The sequence below is a fragment of the Malaya genurostris genome, chromosome 2, assembly GCF_030247185.1.
Source record: "Malaya genurostris strain Urasoe2022 chromosome 2, Malgen_1.1, whole genome shotgun sequence".
Taxonomy (NCBI): Eukaryota; Metazoa; Arthropoda; class Insecta; order Diptera; family Culicidae; genus Malaya; species Malaya genurostris.
In genome coordinates this window covers 317,219,226-317,242,056 of record NC_080571.1, presented here as the reverse complement: position 1 = coordinate 317,242,056, position 22,831 = coordinate 317,219,226, and the positions used below count along the sequence as shown (strand labels likewise).

The window sequence follows — 22,831 nt, the reverse complement described above, 5'->3', positions numbered from 1 at the left end:
GATTTCCAGTTCTACAACGTTGAAACTAGGTTCGAAACTAGCTTCAAACAAACGGTTTGACAGCAGTTAGGGTGGAAACTGGGTTAGGTTTGGCATCAAGCGAAAACGACATAATAATTCTAAACTGTGATTTCAATATACGCTAACTAATTTAGGCGTAGATATTTCCACCAAGCTCAAGAAAAGAGTCAAGCTACAAGAAAGTTTTTTGTTTACAAAACACTGAAGTTGTTTTTATGCGGGGGAGAAACCGCGTAGCCTCGGATATCCGTGCAGAAACAACTCGTAACCTCGAAAATCCACGAAAAAAAACTGTAACTTCGAAAATTCACATAAATAATCGCGTAATTTCGAAAATCCGCGTAACTTCGAAATTTCGCGTAAAAACTGCGTAACTTTGGACTTCCAGATAAAAAATCCGCTTGACTTCAGAAATCCGCTTAAAAAACTCGTAAAAAAGATCTCAGTCTAAACCCGTGAAAGAAGACCTCAGTTTTAACCCGTAAAAAAAGACCTGCAGTCTCTTTTCATGCGGGGGATATTTACCACACAAAAATAAACGACAAGCAATAAACGACAGCAATTAGGGTAGAAACTAGGTTAGGTTTTACATCGAGCGAAAACATAGGGATAAAGTTCTGCAACGAAATGCAGTACAACAACTACTTCACTTTTGAAATCAAGAATTATGGAAGTTTGATTGTGGTGCACATAAATCAATAATAGTTCCATGTTTATATGTTAAATCTGGCATATTTTATGGAAAAGGCAAATTATGCATAAATAGAGGAATTGAGAGGCCTTCGACCAATATTTGGTAAAGCTATGCAATACCGAAGCTAGTTAAAATTTTTAAAACATTGCAATTGTTTCGATTTAACAATGTTAAAGCTTAATGTTTTCAACAATTGGACAACACTGGTGCAATACCTGACAAAAACACTTGCATGTTGTTCTTCATCTGAGGTTTTTTTTCTATTGTAAAGGGTTATTTTTTGTTGTTATCTTTTTGGCAACACTGCTTTAGACATATCACGCGTGAATCGTGGCTTGTGTCATTGTCAAACATTGTTTTCTATAATTTAACCATAAATTGTCGTTTGGTCTATAATTTAATCATGAATGAGCGCTGGTAAAGTTGGAGGAAGATCGACTTTTTATCGAAAAATTGCATACCAAAAAAGTCACTGTTTGATGTGGATTATGGGCCAGTGGCATTATTCGGCCGATATGTTGGAGAGAATGTGCCTTGCGCATCTAAAGCGGAGCCGCGGTCAACATTTGCATGATATCATCTTCAAAAATTTAATTAAATTGATCATTCTATCGATTCCGATAAAAATTTTGGCAATTTCCTATTTTTTGTATTTTTTTGAAAATCAAATTCTATACCTCTTGAAAATTACCCTTTGCAATAAAGATGTTTTTATGTGAAACAAATATTTGTTTTCCACATACCTCTATACATAGCAAATTAGAAATTTAAGGAAAAACACACACAGAAATGTGATCACGTTTTGATCTCGTCAAAACTTTTTAAATCACTAATGTTGTTTTCGCTTGAAGCAATACCCAACCCAGTTTCGACCCCAACTGCTGTCAATTGAAAGAATTTGATAGCAGTTAGGGTTGATCACCGGAAAATTTTTCTAATTTTTTGCTGTGTATTTTTCTCTGCTAATGCTAGATGAATCTTTAAGAAAAAAAAGCATCTGTTTATTGAGAAAAATGTTCCAAATGTTTTTAAATTTCCGCTAAATGACAGCGAAGAAAATTGCTTTTGCGTTTGGCAACAATGTCTTCCACTTAAAGGTAGTTCGAATTTGAGTGAAATGCAATGATGTATTGTTTTTACCTGAAAAAGCTGGAACTGATGCAGGTTATTTCCTTCAAATAAACCATTCTAACGTTACTGAGTTGGGTTTACACTTACCTTCGGGTGTGAGCAAGCCCCATATAAGAATCAGGATCAAAACTGTCCGGAATTTCAATTCGATTACGTAGAAATTAGGCTCGATGGGGACGGGTATAATTTGATGGGTTAGTCGATGTCTTTCATGTAGCCCACCTTGGTCTGATTCTCAAATATAAGGGAACATATGGTCAGAAATTTTTTTCTGGTGCGAAGAGGCGTATGACTTTAATACCGAAATTAAATTCATGAATCATTTTTAATTAACTCATATTCAAAGCCGGGTAAAATAAACGATGTAAATTAAATTAATGTCATTTTCGATTGAGAAAGCTAAAACTGACCCAGGGTAGTTCCATCAAACAAACACTTTTCCCGAAACTGTGTTGGGTTCGCACTTAGCAACGGGGGTTTGTGCACAGTTCGAAAAATTTTTGTGATGTGAAATTTTTGTGACATCTTATAAGATGCACATTGAACTCGAATGAAATTAAAAAACAAAAGATCGATAGCAACAGCGGGACTTGAACCGAAAAACAGTAGATCACAAAGCACATCGTTCAATCGACTGAACCACAGAAACACATATCTGCTTTCTGAATAATTGATACATATAAACGCTGCGGTAAGCCAAGTGCGAATTAACCTCGAAGCGTGTAAAATTCTGTGCGCGTGGAATATTGCGTCATCTAAAAAATCAAGTAGTTATGAATTATATCGTTTTTAGGTTTATGTCACATATAAAATTCATAATTTTTTTATGTGAGCAAACCTGACATAAAAACCAGGTTTGAAACTGACTCAATTTTCAGTTCAACAACGTTGAAACTAGGTTCGAAACTAGCTTTAAACAAACGGTTTGACAGTAGTTAGGGTGGAAACTGGGTTAGGTTTGGCATCAAGCGAAAACGACATTACTTACATCTCCGCTAGAAATCTTGGTTGATATGGATATCGATTTGATATGTCGTACAAAAACGGATTTTCTAGCAATATTTAAACTGAATAATCCTCTTCTTCTTCTTTTTTAAGTTGATCTTACGATGATACGGTACGGTCTAGTGTGAATAGCGCCTAATCGAAAAACAATTCTTCCATCCTAGGTGCCAATTCGTTCAACTTCTATGCGGTCAGCATTTTTAGCAAGACGTTCGCCGGTATGAACCCACACGGAGCTGCGATCGCCGTTGGCTTCGTCCAGCTACTGGCCTCGATGTTGTCCGGTTTGCTGATCGACACGGTTGGACGAATTCCTCTGCTCATAGTCAGTAGCGTTTTTATGTCACTAGCACTCGCCAGTTTCGGATCGTTCGTTTACTACGGCCAAACGAACAAACTGATTGCAACGGCCAACTTCGATCTGGACGAACCGGTCGGAAACAACGATTGGATACCGCTGTTATGTGTTCTAGTTTTCACCGTAGCCTTTTCGTTGGGTATTTCGCCTATTTCGTGGTTGTTGGTAGGGGAGTTGTTCCCACTTGAGTATCGAGGAATCGGAAGTTCCATCGCGACCAGTTTCAGCTACTTCTGTGCGTTCCTCGGAGTAAAAACGTTTATGGATTTCCAGGTAAGCTTTATCATTTATTGTAACTCATGACTACCGTTAAACTCTACTGTTTTGTAGGCTCTTTTTGGATTACACGGGACATTTTGGTTATATGCTTGTATCTCCTGTGCCGGCCTGTTCTTTGTTATCATGGTTGTCCCGGAGACCAAAGGTCGCGACCTGGAGGAGATGGACCCGAAGTACGTGCGAACACTTACGATAAATCGATGAGATATGGGAACGCACGTAGAGTATCTAGTATAGTATTTAATGGGCCCCCGAGCTTCCTTGCTTCTACGGTATATATGCTAACCTAGCTTCATTGCCGCTTCGACGTTAGCAGCAAATCCCTGCGGCTGCATCGATTGCTTCAATAATCATACAACTAAGGCGCTTAGAAACACTACTTATGAAATGGGAAAAGTGCTAGAGTGAACGTGAAAGATTGTTATGTTCCTATACACGGTTTGAGAGTGATGTATGGCAAAAGAAACGAAAAGTGTTGCTTAAAGGTACGTTATGACGTAGGAGAAATCTTAATTCACGTGTAAATAGGTTCTAATCGAAAGGAGTCCGTACTTAGTAATAGTTGCATTTTAATTGATTCTAAACTTGCCGAAGAAACGCCCCCATCATTGAAATTGATAATTGGATGGCATGAACTGATAGTCGATTAGCTTGTTGATATGAGTATGAGTATAAAAAACTATTAACTGTTAGGGAAACTACACTGTACATATAGATCCGTTAAACGCACAAAAGAGTATTGATTATCGATTAGAAAATTGCGATTAGAAGCATAAATTTGCAAAGCATTCACTGCAGCTGGGTGTAGTGGTTACGTGGGGTTCCGAAGAATTATAAGCGATTTCTCTTTAGATTTCTGTTTTCAGTGTACTAATCAATGAGGTACTTTAACGAACTAAGCGACCGGATATCACGAGTATCTGAAGCGTTCGAAAATAAACGGGTTTGAAGCTGGCACGGAATGTTTGAATGAAGTCAATTAATTTTGAACTAACTCGCACGCGCTCCTTGACGCTTCGCGTAATGCTTGAACTCTGACATCCTTAGGTTGCTGTCAGAGTGCAAGCGTCACTGCGAGCTGGTTACATTTGATCAAAGCAAACCTATCGGAGTAAGCGCGATGTGGCAATAGTGATTCGCAACAGAAAACAGCAACCTGAGGAGAAGTAAGCGAGTAAATGAGTCGCGCGACAGAGCTCCATTCGTTTAGTTCCAGTAAGTTCTTTATTATCCAATTTTCAATACACTGAAATGGTGTCCCAGGGGGCAAAATCTGGCGAATACGGTGCCTGAGCGATGACTTTCGTTTTGTGTTTGATCAAAAATTCAGTCACAATCATGCTGGTATGCGACGGCGCATCCGTTTCGAGCTTGGCATCGATGCATTTCATATCCAAACAATTAACCGAAATGTGCTGAGTCGATCCATAAGAGATGCCAAGATCCTCTGCTATCTCTCTGATACTATCACGACGATTTTCAAGCTCATCGTCATTGTCGACGTTAACAGAGGTGGACGGGCGAGCAGCATGAGGCAAATTTTCTACGATTTCACGACCCTCACTTAATGCTTTATACCACTCAAATATTTGCGTTCCTGATTTTGGGTCAAAACCTACCCAAAATCAATTAACCCCTTCACGACCATAAGATGTGCAGGACGAAATATGTCAGTACAAGACAATATTTTAACTATTGGGGGTGCAAATTAAGAGAATATCACCAGAAAAACATAGCAGAGTTTAAAAGTTTCCTATAATTTTATGGGAAATATTTTTCCCTACGATTCTTAGAATTAAATAAAAGAAGTGCTGGGTTTATTATATCGTAATATAATTTATTGCTTTAATTGCTTTAATTATCAGAATAGTAAAATAAATAGTTAGTTATGGCATTCTACGAAACGATTTCATGTACTTGTGGACGTTGCACATGACATATTTATTATGTGTTCTATTTTCTATACGTCATTTTGCGCAAACTTTTTAGTGCAATAAAGTTTGATAGTTCTTTTTACTTATTCGTTCAGAAACACATTTGTCGCCTTGAAAATAAGTTTTCTTTAAAATTCAGTAAAAAAAACATCGATTTAATAGTAATTAAAGAAGCTATAACGCTTTCTATAGAAGGGAAACAAATTTCCCTTGTGCGTTAAGGGGTTAAAGTGCATCTTCCCAATTTTAGGTAACGAGTGATGACCTCAAAATTTGGGTAAATGTAAGTTTACCCAATGTGTTAGGCCATAATGAAGCACGTTTCTCATTTTATACGATCAAATCAATGTTTGGGTAGATAACGACCTAACCTCAAAAAATTGGTAAGCATAATTTTCAGTGTAGACTCCCCAGAACACTTCTTCAACGTTTTTTAATGATTCTGTAGCCGAAGTTCCATTTGAAACACGAAATTTCAAGCAAACTCGTTGTTCAATTTTTTCCATAATAAAAATAGCCAGAAAATTTTTCTGTATTTCGTTCAAATCGGATTGTTTCGAAATTTTGCATACTGTATTTCGATCGAGTTCGAATTTTTCATACAAAAGTATTACTCGATCGAATCACAGGATGCAAATTTTCACATTCGATCGAAATACAAAATAGAGGTGATTACATACAGACTTTTCTCTTCAAGATAACTCGAAATACTGTCAAAACCATGACTACGATTTCTAATTTTTCCAAAACCTCTTTTCAACACTTGTTCACAAGAACCCCGGTTCCGAAAGTTGCGATTAGCGCTCCAATATCAATCAAACTATCTTCTTCCGCCATTACACAAAATTATATCAACTGTTTTTCATGCGAATCTAACAGTCACAGCAAATGGAAAAAAACATCGATGAATGTTTCGACTTTGGTTTCAAATCGTATTTAGAAATTATCGTATATTCTCAGTCAATTTATGATTAGTCGATGTGTACAACTTTACTTCCGCCGTTTTTTTCCAAAATTAAAGCTTTATTGCGAAAAAGCGACAACTTTCTCCCATCTTTCCGGCAATTTTCGGACCCCGGCTCGAAAAAAGGAGTCCTCCTTTGACGCTTTCCATGAAGCAATCCATTTTACCAACTCTTCGAAGGATTGAAAATGTTGATCTGCCAGGCCGTGTGCCATCGAACGGAATAGGTGGAAGTCAGAAGGGGCGACATCTGGGGAATAACAACGGCGGGTGGGGCAAGACTTCCCATTTCAGCGATTCCAGGTACCATTTGACCACTTTTGCGACGTGAGGCCGAGCATTGTCGTGTTGAAGGATGACTTTGTCATGTCGCTCTTGATATTGTGGCCGCTTTTCTTTTAGCGCGCGACTAAGCGCATCATTTGCGTTCGGTAGCGATCTCCTGCGATGGTTTCACTCGGTTTTAAGAGCTCGTAGTAAATCACACCGAGCTGATCCCACCCAATAAAAATCATAACCTTGGCACCGTGTAAAAACCCCTTATGATTTTGTCTTTGAAGCAGTTGCTCACATACAAATAGACGGAGCTCGATGTCCCTGGGTTTCAACTCGTACGGCACCCAGTTTGCTTCTTTCTGAATCATGTCCGATTGAAATGGCTTGCTGACTCACTCCCAACGATTCGGCAAACTCTTCTTGGGTTTGGCACGAATCTTCATCAAGCAATGCTTCTAGTTGTTCATCTTTGAAGATTTTTTCTCTTCCACCACCATGTTTGTCTTCGACTTCGAAATCACCATTTTTAAAACATTGAAACCACTCCCGACACGTTCATTTACTCAGAGCAGCATCACCGTAAGTTTCTTAGAGCATTCGATGCGCTTCAGCTGCATTTTTTTCGAATTGTAACAGAAAAGTAAAACTTCTTGCAAATGGCGAGAATTGGGCACATAAACAGACATTTTCGAGCGTGAATTATACGAAAACAAGAACAACTGTCACTGAAACGGCGATGACAATTCGTTAAGCATTGTACACACTCACACTTTAAAGGCATTATCATCTATGTATTTTAACCAGCCTCAGCCGGTACAGCCACCTATCGGAAAATGGCGGAGGCAAAGTTGTACACCTGATAGTTTATTTTCAAAAGGAGAATTTTACCACTTTTCTTGTATATCCAATGAATAAATCAAAATAAAAGGAGTTGCACCCTATTTCGATTTGTTTACTGTGTTAATTATAAAGTTACGCCCTAGCGCATTTTTCGTGAAATTAGTTCGTTCATGCGACTAAGACAAATCTGCGGGTAATTTTATCGTCTCATTTACTATTTTCAGTAGTAAAATCGACGACACGACCAGGCACTCCGAAGAAAAATCAGCATTAAAACTGTTCGCTAACGATTCACCGTCAGTTACCACAAATCTAGCGACCCCCTGTAAATGATAAAAATAATCTTCTCGAGCAACACTGTTTAAGTTGCTATGGACTAGTTACCAAGGAACCCCAAAACAAATAAACATGTTTTGAAAGCGGTGGAATAGTTCTATTAGTGTTAAACATTGCCCAAATTAAGCAGAAATGCATTTAAATGGACTCGATTTTCGGAATTTAATCGAAACTATGGATGAAACCAACGAACGAGGACAATGATCTGCTTCCAGCGATTCATCCGTAAACTTCAACTGCTAGCTTTTCTGGGCAGTAGGATTCGGTGTAATATGCCGGTGTCAAAATTGTTTTGTGTCGGTTGATTGCGCAGCAGTGGAAACAGTATTTCACTTTGTTGGCCACTATTCGAGGATTAGCTCGTTGTCGGTCATTTCCATGTCTTCCTTCTCACACAACGGTTCCAAGTCAAGACCTGAATTATGAACTTGGCTTTATAAAAGACATAACTCATACTCCTCAATTTTTATATTCCGCTCGAGTCAGGTTAATCCATTAAAATGTTCCGTAATATAATAACCGATCTGAAATTTATTTTGTTTACATTCATCTTGCCTTCGATATGCAGTAACCAAGGTTATGGTGACTGTTATTCAAAATCAATAAATATATAAACTTGTGCTGCCAGTTTAAAAAAATTCACTAGCGTTTTCGATTTGACATTTCCAGTTACTGAGGGGTAGTTAAATTTACGATACAGTTTTGATAGACGAGTGGCAGGTCGTGTCGTCGGTAAAATGTTCGGAAACCATATAAAATAAAGAAAATAAATAGTTTCGCCCTTCCCTATTAGCAATTGAAGTATCGCCCTGTTTGTTGGCATGGAACACGGAAGGCGAAATCTACGTAAACAAAAGGAAAGTTTTGCCCTTTATAGTTCTTCGTATTACTAAGATTGAGATTTTTGTAGAATCCGAATTTTTAGGCAATATTGTAGAATTATGAAGCATTAATTAGTAGGTGAGAAAAAATCGTTTTGTTTACTTTTGTAAGATTCGCCCTTCTTTGAAAAAGTAGCTGATTTAGGAAACTTTTGTTCGTTCGTTAATCGCATGAAAAACTGAGCACGTTGTTTGTTGCACTGAAAATCACTTGTTGCTACGCAACGCATCGTGTTTACTCTGGCATACATGCAACGTTTTTGCTGGAATCAAACGAACGAAATTTGATCGCATTCAACGAAACTCGGGTATTCAACCAGCTTTAGCAATTGGGAAGTGTCCAGAGCAATAGCATTAGAAAAAGGAAGCATGTTGGGTTTATTTTCTACAACAACTCAGATAGCGGTGTTAATGTCGGACCAACTATCTTTATATACACACACTAAGATTCAATTCCGTTGTTCGGTAATTTTCTTTGACGAAAACTTTCGGTAATCAATAGAAATTACCGATATTTCTGTACATGAATTTCATTTTACAAAAATTATGCAAGTTTTTACCGGACGATCAGTTTTACGCAAATTTTCATTACAGAATTCTGTAAATAGATATACAATTCATACGGTAAATCTGAATAGTCGCCGAGTACGGTAAAAACCATACCGTCCGTATGGTAAAATAATCTTCCAATAACCGAACTTCTGTAAATACTGATTGTCATGAAAACTAACTGTCAAACAGTTATTAAAATTTTCAGTAAGTGTCTTTTCATTTACTAATCGAAAAATATCTTGAAGGGTTCGTCGAATGAAATGAGGTACAAGTGCACCAGTTTTTAAAATATTAGAACTACTCAAAACTTTTTGTTTACTTATAGGCAGAACATAATTTCATATAATTCTGGTGGACTTGACAGGTTGTGCAATGCTCCGAAAGGCGCTCATAATTCCGGTCAACCGGGAAATGAAGTTACATTTTTTCTAGACATTTTTTATATTTTTTCGTGGATATATAGTGCACCGTAGTCACGACTGTTTCGAATTTTTTTACTCGTTTCTAAGAAAAATATCCTAATCCGAAAAACCTTATCATAAGTTTAAAGTTTAGTTTTATGAAATCCGAAAAATCATTCAAATTTAGAATTTTAACGAAAAGTAAACAAACACAAAAAATTACCGAGCAATCAGTTAGATCCATTTGGTTTACAGTTTACGGTAGTTATTTGACAATTCAGCAATAACCGAACGATCGGTATTCAATTCAATTACCGAACTGATTACCGAACGTTCAGCTGTTAAAAATTCGGTAAAAAATTACCGAATTCTGCGAAATTTTCTAAGTGTGCACCCTTATTCTGAATAACGACGTATCGTTTTTTCGATTGTATTTCATTCGTATTCCTAATAACGCTAGCAAAACCAAAGGTAGCTGTGATTCGATCTATAAGGCGTTATTCAGAATAAGGGCGATAATTTTTGGTTGCAAAAAAGGTCCACTATCACTTTCTTTCGAGTGTAAAAGTCAGTCAGCTTGTATTGAATATCGAAATCCTTACGTTCAAATTGTTCACGACAAATATAAAACTATGCATATGTCATTTAAGAATTTTTGGTTCCTGGTGGGTAACCAGTTTGTGCAAAGTGCACATGGCTTATTTCATATTTTTATGTTTCGTCTTCGACTCATCAGTGTATTAGCAGTTTATGTTGAACTGCTAATGCCACCTCGTGAAACAACATAAACCGCTAAGCAGACATGAAGCTATTGCTATTTACAAAACACCTATTATTGTCTTTTATGATGTGCCGAACGAGAAAACATGTGTCGATTCTCTGGTCGTCATCAGATAGCGGTCATGTAGAGTCATTTAGTATTAACTCTACATCTACATAGCGGTATATGTTGAACCGAGATCTGGCACTAGAAGATCAACATAAACTGCTAATGCGCTGACGAGTCGAAGACGTATCGTAAAAATAAACTATACAAATGATTTGACAACCTAGATTTACTAGGTTAAAGTTGTCACACTAAAACTATACACGATCCTGTCGATTATGAACTCGAACACCCACAGAGCCACTGCACCCATTTGTAAATAATCCTGTAGCAGATAGAAACCGCATTAGAAAATAGCACCGAATGTTTTATGTTTCACTAATGGCCCATTAAATACTACAGTAGTGCCATTGCGTGCCGTCTGAATCGACGCAAAACACAATATATATAAAGTAGCGAACAATTTCAGTAAACCAAGTTACACCAGTCAAATTAAACACTTTTATCGAATAGTGGAAAACAGATAAGGTCCTTTTTATAGAGACAATAAAACGGTATAAGATAAGATTCTGATATCAATGGAAAATTTCAATTACTTTAGATCTGTAAAAAGAATTACAATATAAAATTCGTTTTTAACAAAGAGCCATGTGAACGCCGTATTGAAAGTGTGTTAAAACAGTAGCGCTTGTGTAAAACTTAATTATTTATTTGTATCAAACAGGAATAACCAATTATACATACAGTTCATAAGAAATAGTATAGCATTAAAATCTTTTTACAACCTAAGATAGATAACTTAGATGAGGTATAGATTTGGAACTAATCGTTAAGTGAGTTAGTAACAGAGAGAATTTTTTAAGCAAATGTTGGTAAGCCACAATCCAATATGGAATCATGATGTTTCCATTGCATCTCCCTGAGTATAGACCGGACAAATTTCCAACCAGTATAGTTCAACTTGACATATCGCGGAATATGAAACTGTATGTGAAACTTAAGTATCAACCTACACTCTCCAACAAGTACAAAATTCTAACCAATCAGTTTATTTTTAAACATTCGAGAATATCAAATCATATCCTCGTGGCGGCATAGGAGTATTTCTGTTTTGTTTTGCTTAAATGTAACAGATTGCATTTTCGGTTTGGAATCCTGTAGGTACTTATTCTAAATAAGTTTAGAAGAATCGACTTCAAAAGTGAACGACAATAATAGACGTACATTAGAACAAGAAAAAAATGTTTAAAGATAAAAAAAACACTGTCATATCATGACAATAATTAGGGTATAAAATATAACCGTTATGAAAAACTGATAGCTGATTGTGCGTTAGAAAGCGTATAATGAAATTAAGAAATGGAGAATCGTTTTTGAAGATTCTCTCGAAACAATTCAAACCATAACGTCAAACGTCACTCGGACGATTGACGTTGATAGAGTAAATTTTGCTAGATTAACAAAAAAATTATCAAAAAAATATATATACATATATATACTCTTTAGCTTTGCTAAAAAAAGGACTCGAAGCTCAGATTGAGAAACATGTTTCACGGTACTATAGGAATGCAATTCAGAGAAAGGAGCAGACACCTGATAAGCTGTTTCGCAAAGTCTAATTTTCAACTCAAATACTATATCTAACGAATGCTAGTTCTTGTTAATACTTTTCAGATTTTATTCAAAACGATCAGGAAACTAGCCTGTTTTACCTTTTTAAACATCCACTTAGCATTTTCTGCAGGTTAGCAACAGATCTTTAAGACAATGAAACAAATGAAAATAAGAAAACGAATCTTGTTACACAATCCTAACCGAATTAAAATCGTTGCATCCAGATGATATAATGTAAACTAGCTGCGGAGAGAACGGCGTAGAAAATCATCGTAAGTTCAGGAATGAGAACATTGGAATGATTAACTAAACTCAAGTTTTGTTTTCTTTGCTCCTATTTTAATTGGTACCGGCTTTGTTTGGAATCCATATTTCGTATTACGATGAATTTGCATACAAGGGAGCTATAACCTAAAGTCAAACTACGTTCGATGCTTATTGCTATAAACAAACGAGAAAATATTCTAAACATAGAGGTACATTATCAAAACTAATCAGAACGAGAAATAGAGAAAACACCCAACTTACTGAAAACTCCAATAAAGTGTAGCTTTAAATGTGGACAATAAAATGATAGCGATACAATTATCAACAAACAACAAAAGAAAATAGAGAACTCTGAGTAGTAAATGATAGAATCAAATAAAGTAAGTCCTGATGAAAAGTTTAGCATGCGAAAGCGTAATTGACCATTTTTTTATAAATACCAAGCAGCGGAATTACACACATGTAGGGAAATTCTGTTTACCAAACCAAGGTCGAACAGTGTTACGAAACGGGAATGCTGCGTACTTAATTGCGATGATAACCCATTATACTGAAGTGTTCAAAATTAGTAGAAAATCACGAAGAAAATAATAACAACTAGCCATGAAGCAGCTGATTTTATTCGGAAATGGTAGTATTTTGGTTCCATAAACGAGTTAGTAAATTGCTTGACGAAAAAATAAACACTTTTTAACAAATCCACGAAAATACCTTGCGTTCGCCGGGACGGGTCCCAGTGTAGCTTGCGCTAAATTTGTAAAATTGACCTAAACAGAGAAAATAAAAAATGTTTGCAAAAATACGTCCAAGGTGACTTTATTTTCCTGAATGTCTTCAAAGTGACTCTATCGGCTCTTTTCCTTCATCTGCAGTTGGTTTTTCATCCTCATCTTCAGGAGTTTTTTGACTCTCATTTTTAGTAGATTTTTGATTTTCGCCTTCGTTTGATTCATTGCCTACTCCATAGCGTGCCATAGCTTGTTCAAGTTGCTTGGAAAGGCAGTCCTGTAGAGTTAAAAGCGCTGAGATGTCATTTTTTAGTTTTTGGTTGTCTTCGCGTTCTTGTTCCAATTCCTCCTTAAGCACTTTAAGATGCTCTTCGACCTGCCACGAAAATACGGTATGTAATTTTTTAATGTAACATTACATGATCATCATAGTCAGTTCCGATTCCGTTCAGTACCGATATGACGCCGAGCACGGACGGTAATATTTTTGTACGCGTTTTATTGTGTGTGTTCATATTAGTGGACAAGTGAGAACATAAACGCGGTGAATCTTGAGGAAGAATATTAACGTCCGTGCCAAAACTGAATCGGATGAGAATCGTTCGAACAGATCTTAATGATTGCAAAGCTAAACTGTATTTCCTGTCATTAACCACAGAGATCAGACATCCTAGGAGTGATTTGAATGTGTGTAAGAAATTTAACGATTGTCACGAGATCAAGTACCAATCTCTGTGATTCAACGTCGAGAAAAAAAACAATAGAACTGACCTCATTTTCGGCATCGCTTACGTCTAAGGAACCGTTATTCTGCACGGACTGCATCGATACAATTTGGGCTACAAATAACACATACTTAATGTAAATAAAACAATTTTTTTCCTTAAACTTACAACTCAACTCTAGCACACGTGCTTCCAGTTCGTTGTTTTTAGTCTGTAGTTCGCTGAGTTCGTTTCTACCCCGCAGCACTGCTTCCGCCGCTTCTCCAGCAATCTTGTTAGATTCTTCTGCCGTTTTAGCAAGTGTCAAATGTTCGGCCTCCAGTTTCTGCAAATGGCTAAAACGATCGAATACAAACTAGATGAATAATTCGATGTGGAATGTCAACAACATACGAACCCATTCAATGTGTCCATTGCCTTCCAGATTCGATCGACACTTTCGACCGGTTGGTTTCCTGCTGCCTCCAGTACCCTGATCTTTTCCTGTAGTTTGTTGTTGTCACGTGTCAACTCCATGATCTTGGACTGCGATGACTGAAGCTTTGACTTTAATCGTTCCTGATCGTTTGTCTACTAACAAAATAAAGCTGATAAGGATTTTTTTATGCATAGGACAGTAATTTACGTTACCATCGCTTCTAGTTGAACATTCAATCGAGCTGCATTTTCCAGAAATCCTGTCCGGACTGAGTCCTTTTGATTGAGCGCATCCAATGCGATCTTCAATTGATCTCTCAGATCAGCTATTTCACGTTGAAAGTTTTTCGTATCTTGTTCAAGAGTGGCTTTCGTTCGATTAGATTCATCCAGAGAAGATTTCATCGACGTAACCTCAGACTTTGATTTAATGAATGACTAACAGCTCAAAGCTTAGAAATTCGAATTAGAAGTTTACTTACTCGTTTTGATTGTAGTTCGAAGATACATTTAATCAGTTTGCTGCGCACATTTTCTAAGTCGAAATCGTTTTTTGCAGTCAAAAACTCCTGATTATCCATGTTCACCTTGTTTGCGGGTCTTGATGATAAACGCGGCAGCGGTTGCTGTTTGATCGTTTTTGCACATGACATTTAAAAATCAGAACACGTGGTTTAGTGACAGTTGTGTGCTTCACACTTCCGGTGAAGCTCTGAGCAAATGAGCACGTCGTCTCGTGTCAGTGCGGAGAGATTTCGAGTATTTTGCACGAAAAACAAAAATTACCTGGCGTTTGCCTTTCTCTATAGTAAGGTGTAAGAAGGCTGAACCGATTTTAACAAACTGATGCTTTTTTGAAAGCTACTGTCGGGCCATTGATCAAGTTCAAAGATCAAAGGGCTGTGGCTTTTGGTTCCGGAGATATGATTGTATAAGTGACGTAACCGACAAAACGCGTTGTATTTTTACCACGCAAGTTTCTCGGAGATGATCAAACAGATTTTAACAAGCTTAGGTCCGTTTGAATGATATTGTTAGGTAATTTTTCAAGTTCGTAGACCAAATGGCTGTGACTTTCGATTTCGGAGATATAATGGTATAAGTGACGTAACCGACAAAACACGTTGTTTTTTACCGCTCTAATGTATATAAGGGTGCCAATATTTTGGGATCACCTCTAAAGCACCATAGAGGAGAGTACATGAAATTTCCGAAATCGATTTTTTTTTGTGTCTCTTGATTGAAATCTTAAAATTGCATGGAACGTCGAGATTTAGTGTTATCTCAAAGAAAAAAAATTTTAAGATCGACTTTCTGTGACTTTTTGAATTCCCAGAAAGTCGATTTAAAAAAAAATTCCGAGATGACACTAAATCTCGACGTTTCATGCAATTCCAAGACTGTTGTGAACTACTCTATTCAATCTGAATCAATTGGTGTCAAGAATGAGCCTAAATTAGTGTTACAAATTATTTAATAAAAAGATAAAAAATATTTTTATGAGACTGTTTTGAAGAAAGAGAAGGGGATTATCACACCACTAGGTTGATTAAGAAGGGATTTTTTCTGTGCTATTAATCTTTCACCATCGAGAATAGGAAGAAGTTATATGCAGTTTACAGCGGTTTATTTACCTAGACTCCCACTCTCTGTGGTATAAATTTCACGGTGTTACGTGCAGTGAGTCAAAAGTTATTCCAGATGGACACCGAGAAAAGAGAAAAAATTCTGCACACCCACTCTGATAATCCAACGTGGTCCGCAAGAAAAATCACAAAAACGTTGAAAATCGCCAAATCAACCGTGTATGATGTGATCAAACGTTTCAGGAAGCAAAAGAGTGTAGATCGAGTACCTGAAGGAAAGCGTCGTAGTGAAACATATGACAGCAAGCTGAAGGTGTTGATAGCCGTCAAAGCATACCCGGGACTATCACATTATGAAATCGCACATATATACGCTGCTGCTCACAGTACCGTTCGAAGAATTCGTTTACAAGCAGGATATCGTTCTTATTCAAATTTGTAAAAAAAAACTGATGATTTGACAAGGGATATGCATCTGCGGAGCAAAGACCAAAGTGTTCATGACGAATAAGACGATGGACTCGAAGCTGTATAAGGAAGATTGATTCAAAAACCGCGTACTATTTTTCATTAAATCCTATAAATGTCCCGTGACGTTTTGGCTTGATTTGGCGAGTTGTAACTACAGCCGGAAAGTCATCCAATGGTACCGCGATAGTAACGTAATTGCTAGCAGTTCCAGCCCATCGAGAGATTTTGGGCGGTAATGAAGCTTATAAAAAGTGGAAAAACGGCTCGGGGCGCGACTCAGATGATTAAAATGTCGAAGGAAGTTGACTTCGGAGGTGTGCAAAGTTTGATGAAAGGAATCAAGAAAAAAGTGCAAATTTCCATTCCAAACGAAGAGAAATGGTTTATATTGATATATTTTCCTTAAAGTACAGTGAATTACCTTTGTTTTTATGCATTGACTTTATTTGTAGGTCCACTCGTTACCGAGATACGGATTCTAAACGTTCATAGTTTCAGGCACACTGACCATCCCTGCAATCGCTTATGGGTTTTTTGCGCTCGAGGTAGCATACAATGGTAATTTATGTGTGCAAAATCGTACACAACGGTGATTTTTCACGAAATTTTTACTTGTATGCTTTACACGGGTTAAAAAAAAGTTTGCATGAGCTTGGATGTCTGTTCTCTGTGATTATAGCAAGTAACTTTGAGAAGATCGTACTAAAAACTGAAGCTAAACGGACACCCGACATCAACACGTTAAAGAAAGACTTTTGATATTATAATGAAAAATTCCGTAACATTTTTTCGTACTACTGTGGGCAAAAAGTAATAACAATCGAAATATCTTTTTGGTAGGTTGGTATAACTGTCAGTGACATCTGTGCCAAGTGTCACGTCAAAATATTCATTAGTGTTTAATATACTTCAGTTTTACTGAAGTATTAAGAGTGCAATCGGCGATTTCTACATTGAGTAAAATTATTTAACAAAGAAGTTCGAATAAATTTTGTGTGCGGGATCAAATTTCTGGTGCCGAAACGTTCGCAATGTTGCAAAAGGCCTTCGGTAATAAATATGTGTCGCGAGCAAGTTTTTTTTATTGGTACAAGTTGTTCAAAGAGGGTCGAGAACGCGTCACGTCATAACAAGTCAAAAATCGGAGTGATGTTGACAGTTTTCTTTGATTATTGAGGTGTGGTGCACTCCGAATTCCTTCCGACCGGACAAACTGTCAACAAGGAATACCATTCGAGTGCTATGCGTCATATGCGCGAAGCTATTCGTATAAGGAGGCCGAAAACTGTTGGTTTTTTCACCACGATAATATACTGTCGCAACCAATTTAAAAAAAAAGTCACACGGAGCCAAATGAGGTGAATACGATGGTTGCGGAACGATATTGGTTGCGACAGTATATTATTGTGGTGAAAAAACCAAGAGTTTTCGGCCTCTTTGTACGAATAGCTTAGCGCATATGACGCATAACACTCAACTTCTGGCTATTCGGCAAACTCAAACGAGCCTTTAAGCAGACCCTGTCAGCTTGGAGCGATCTCAATCTTCAGTTCAGCAACACCATCGCACGGCGTCTCATTCAACATGTCATGTCAATTGCATGGGTGCGCAGTGCTGCTATTTTAGCGCGTACGAATTTGACATTTCTCTCCCCTACTTCTATGTACGTGATTCGATGCGGACTCGCCTGAGGGCGCCATGGTCGCAAAAAAGGATGTTGCCAAAGATTTGTTCGGGAAATGTGAGAGCTGGATATCTTGTTAATATGATGTCTTTGCTTTAAGGCTATTTCGAAAATTGACTTTAACAACGAAATAGATTTGGAAGAATAAGTAAAGAATTTTTATGTTATGAACAAAGTCTTACTATTTTTTCCCACAGTAGTATACTGTTTTAAATAAATAATTAAATTTTCGTCACCCGTTTAAAGTGCAGCTTCAAATCAAAGGCGTTGAAAAAACTTAGTTGGTTTTGTGACCACAACGTGATTGAAAAATTTAGATACTATTGGTTTAGAAAGATTATGATATTTATGTACAAGCAAGGAGGTGAAGAGTAGAAAAGTTCTTATAATTATGCCGTTTTTCATTGAAAAACACTGGTGGCGTGGATTGCTCTGGTTTTGCACTTTCCAGAAGAAATGCAACATTTTGACGATGTTTCATTGCGATCTCTGCTCGAAAGTGCAAAACCAGAGCAATCCACGCCACTAGTGTTTTTCAATGAAAAACGTCATTAATCTCAGAGTAGGTAAACTTAAGCATATTATCTACCTTTTTTTAAAAATTTCGATTTATTCAAATATAAATAAGGATTTGACTGAATCAAACCTAAATTTAATTAAATGAATCGGCGACAAAATTAGCCATGCCAAAGTATATCGTTTTTGAAATCTCCAACTTTCCATTGAATTTCTCCACAATTTGTAGACTTCATCGAGTGCTTAAATTTAATAAAGAGCTACTAACATTTTGAGTTTCAATAAATAACATGATTCTCTAAATTGATTACGACACCGCAAAACTCGCACCTAATATACCAAACGCATGATATATAGGGGAGACCGGTGCGAAAATGGCCACTTTTTGTCTTGCGCAAAAATAGCGGAGAAAATAATATTTTCACTGGGAATGTTATATACTGTTCGAAAGCTATAAAACAGAATCTGACTCGGAGTACAAAAACCTCGAATTCCAAAATCCTAAAATAGATGGGGCTAAAATGGTCAGTCACATTTTGACACAGGAAACCATCAGACTTGACCTAATATTTGGTGTAAATTAAAAATATCATTTCATCTTGAAATTAAAGATTTTGTCAAAACACATATGTGAAATCGGTTGTTTATGTCGTATTTGTGAGCATTGATTATGCCCGTGATTTGGCGATTTTGGACTATTTTGTTGGCACGTACTCGAAAATATTGTTGAGCTTCATAAAATAAACAAATTTTTGTAAAAATCAACTATAAATTTTTGAGTCAAACCGAGTCTACGGCCATTTTTGTCCCACCAAAAAGTGGTCGCTTTCGTTGCACCACTTCGATTCGATTTTGCGAAATAATTTTTGTTTGTGTTAAAAAATTATTTCAACATTAAAAACACTCACCGAATATGTTCCTGGAAAGCTACACTTTTGACGAAAAAATCGACACTTTCGCACTCACCGGCTACTGAGGCTCAACTGAGCCAAATGAATATAAGCCAATTGTATGCTCGAGCCCACAGATAGAGGGCTTAGCCGATGGAATATGACGTTTGGTGCTCGAATTATTGCGAGCGGCCATTTTCGCCCCGGTTTCCCTTATAATGATTTATAAAACAACGCATAAAAATAAAGATCGAGAACCAAGATACGAAACCTGTTCGATTCGATGAAATTTTGATCGAATCGGGATTCATTCGAAGGCTTTAAATTTAATCTTAAAATAAAAATAATAAAAACACATTTGACATGTGAATTATTTAGTTAAGTTGATGTATTTAAAAATTCCTTAATTCGATGACATCCCCATGCTCTCATATATAGGAGCCCGTAATGTTGCAGTCCCTCCGGGATCGAAATTGCTCTCGATGGTCCTGGATATAGCTTGTTCAAGTTAATAAAAATCCCAAACAGGAGCCGGTAAACAGGATAAATAAAGGTAAATAGTCCGAAAACAAGAATGCGTGTGCTGTACGAGAAATTGATGATAAATTTTGAATGAGTTGATGATGAAACAAATGTCAAAACAGGCTTCGAGCAGCTTTCTGAAAACTGGTTGTAAAATAAATTACAACGTGACAAGCTCAACGATCATTTTCAGGTTCATACATTGTCGAAGCTCTAAGAAATACTTAGTTTGGATGGCAATTTATAGCTGTGGTTTCAAAAAGCAAAATCGTCAAAACCGTCAACGACTGTCTGCAAAAATGGCTACGACCATTCATTCAAAAGCACACGAGTTCTATTCGGTTTTGGATTGATTTGGTGTCTTGCCATCATGGTGAAGTGTTTCGTTACGTAACGTAAAAATATTCATAATAGTCATGTGCATAAACCGGATACCTATGACCATAAAACCGATGTCAAAGAAGCAGGGAAGGGTGTAAAAATGCGCGTGTATGAAGTAATACGAGCAAGTTGAATTAGCCTGGTTTTTCCAATAACCCTGTGCCGGACGTTCATGCATTTGAGTTGACAATTGAATGTGAATAATGATTCGTATTTGCTATTTCACTCGGTGGTTTTAAGGATGGGTGAAGGTTCACTGTCTCGGTTTCTGGACGAACGTAGACCGTTAGGAACGAATATCGAGTCACGACAGAGTGATTTGCAGGAAACACCATCAACCCCAAAAAATCGTCCAATGAAAAGATATTGGGCCAGACCTTGGGATGATATTTTTCGGATTTAGAAATAAATATAAATAATATTATAATGCGAGTTATTCTTTGGTAAAATTTGACGTCTTTGAAAAAATCAAAGATATTTATTTTGCCAATAGTGTTTAACTGGATGACATCGAAAGTGAATGACAATCCCCCTACATTTCCATTTCCACAGGTAACGGATTAGTGTCTATAATGCGATAATCTCAAGTGTGGCAGGAAATCACTATTATTAGCGCGCACAAAATACATCAGGTGTCACCTTTCTACGTAAAGCATGACGGATGGTGATTTTTCAATGAAAACAAAGAAATCAGAAAGTCTTTACAATATACGCATGAACATATTAAATAATGAGCCGAGCACGAATTGTATCAATTTGAAATAAAGAATTTTGAATTGAATTATTGGGCAATAACACGTACAGATCTGAACTTCGAAACTCAGAAGGGAAACAGAAATACGATACGTTAAAACTTTGTCATTTTATTTAAAGCTATTGCGGCACTTTGAATACTGTTGCTGTTGGTCCTGCAAACAACAATTTTGTTTTGTTTATGCAAATTATGCAAATACATACATAACCGAACACGTCAACATTTGTGCCACAATAAAAGAACATATTTCGAGAAAGGGTGCAAAACGAAGGATCGCATAACTGTTATGCATTCGGTCTACGATTATTACCCCACAGTGAATTTATCTAACCGCAGTCCCTTCGTCTTTGTGCTTTGTAGACGTTTTACATAAGCGTATTTAAATACACGACACGGCCTGTAGAAAGAAGCCTTGGCATCCAGTTGTCTCCCCCCGGTGGCCATATAAAAGACGGAAGCAAACCAATTAAACCCTTCAGTAACGAGGCACTTCTAACACAAACGAGTGCGGCGCGAAATATAATGGTAACACCTACCCGTGCAATCCAATTTGCAAAAGAGAGAGGACAGAACTTCTTTGCGTCGGAATCGGAAAAATTTTCCTGCAAAATCGAAAAATTTCTCACCGTTTACCACGGATACAACCAGATCAAACCAAGAATATATCCCAAACGGCTAGCGACCATGTACTCAGCCGACGTTGTGCAAACCGACGAGGATAACCAGCCCAGTTCCTTCCTGTCGTCGACGGCAACCAAATCGGCTACCTTACCGAAAGGACATCATCGCGACAAGGGAACATTACACGGCCAAGTGGACACCAGCACCCCAATAAGGATTATTCTACCAGCCGCACAAACCGAACCGACTCGTTCCAAATTCCCTTCGCTCGGCTCACCCCGCACAAAGAGACCGAAGACCCCGACCAGGGTAGTCTTATCGGTTCCGAAGACGAACGGCACAGGCAGTAACGAAGTTCTATGCTCGAGTGTGATGTTGACATATCGGGAAGAAATTTTCTTCAACCAGAAAGACATGGTACGGCGAGATTCTGATGTGTAATTTCAGATAGATTTAGGTGTATTTTTAAAAAAGAATATAAATTATGTGATAAGACTTAAGGGTTTGCTTTTATCTTACTATTAATGTATACCCCGATTCTGCAGTCCGACGGATTTGTGATACGAACGAATCTTTCGTTCAAGTTTGAATTTTGCATTCTTTATAGTATGTTCACATTAGCGGGGATATCAAGTGATATACAGATAGAATTGATATCCGATGATATCATGTGCGATATCACTTGATATCCCATACAATTTGATGTCAACGCGTATCACCATTTTGGCATGATATACGGGATATCATGTACGATATCATCTCGAGTTGTCAAAAATCGCAACTAGCAACACGGATAATGGCATTGAACGCACTTATTTATGAACGTCACTTTGAGAGTGACAATAAACAATCATTATAATTTCGAATTTTTCAACGAATACTTGCGTTCGGAGACCATTAAATGCAAGACTTAAATTATTGATGGAATCGTAGGAGAGAAAAGCAATATTTTTGATCTTACTCCTAATGGGAACATTCAATATGACAACTTGATTGTCAAACGATATCATTTCGATCATATGTGAACACTTCCACGTGATATGCGTATCATCTCGGTATATCAAGTGATATAAGCGCTAATGTGAACATGGTATTAATCCGTTCGACTTGTATGATTCGATCGACTCTCGTTCGGGTAAACTTGAAATTTCGAACAT

General features: G+C 37.2%; 2 protein-coding genes across 4 annotated transcripts in view; one reads left to right on the top strand and one right to left on the bottom strand.

Moving 5' to 3' along the window:
- The window catches only part of LOC131431223 (facilitated trehalose transporter Tret1-like), a 254,167-nt gene extending 240,986 nt beyond the window's left edge, over nucleotides 1-13,181 (top strand). For all 3 annotated transcript variants that reach the window (XM_058596816.1, XM_058596815.1, XM_058596813.1), the window contains 2 exons: nucleotides 3,016-3,482; nucleotides 3,540-13,181. In XM_058596816.1, the coding sequence (XP_058452799.1) occupies nucleotides 3,016-3,482; nucleotides 3,540-3,692 (620 nt within the window). In that variant the 3' untranslated portion in view covers nucleotides 3,693-13,181. The remainder of the gene's footprint in view (nucleotides 1-3,015; nucleotides 3,483-3,539) is intronic.
- On the bottom strand, nucleotides 13,170-14,858 carry LOC131431225 (myosin-2 heavy chain-like). Its single transcript, XM_058596817.1, has 6 exons — nucleotides 14,732-14,858; nucleotides 14,463-14,669; nucleotides 14,230-14,402; nucleotides 14,001-14,167; nucleotides 13,879-13,946; nucleotides 13,170-13,483 (listed from the first exon to the last, which is right to left on the bottom strand). The coding sequence occupies exons 1-6, from the start codon at nucleotides 14,828-14,830 to the stop codon at nucleotides 13,214-13,216; spliced, it is 984 nt and encodes a 327-aa protein (XP_058452800.1). The 5' UTR covers nucleotides 14,831-14,858; the 3' UTR covers nucleotides 13,170-13,213.
- Nucleotides 14,859-22,831: the final 7,973 nt, after the last annotated feature.

Coding starts and splice junctions, on each gene's coding strand:
- LOC131431225 (XM_058596817.1), bottom strand. CDS start 14,830: ATGGATAATCAGGAGTTTTTGACTGCAAAAAACGATTTCGACTTAGAA. Junction 14,403..14,462: donor ATGTTCAACTAGAAGCGATG/GTAACGTAAATT, acceptor TTTTGTTAGTAG/ACAAACGATCAGGAACGATT. Junction 13,947..14,000: donor ACGTGTGCTAGAGTTGAGTT/GTAAGTTTAAGG, acceptor TGTTATTTGTAG/CCCAAATTGTATCGATGCAG.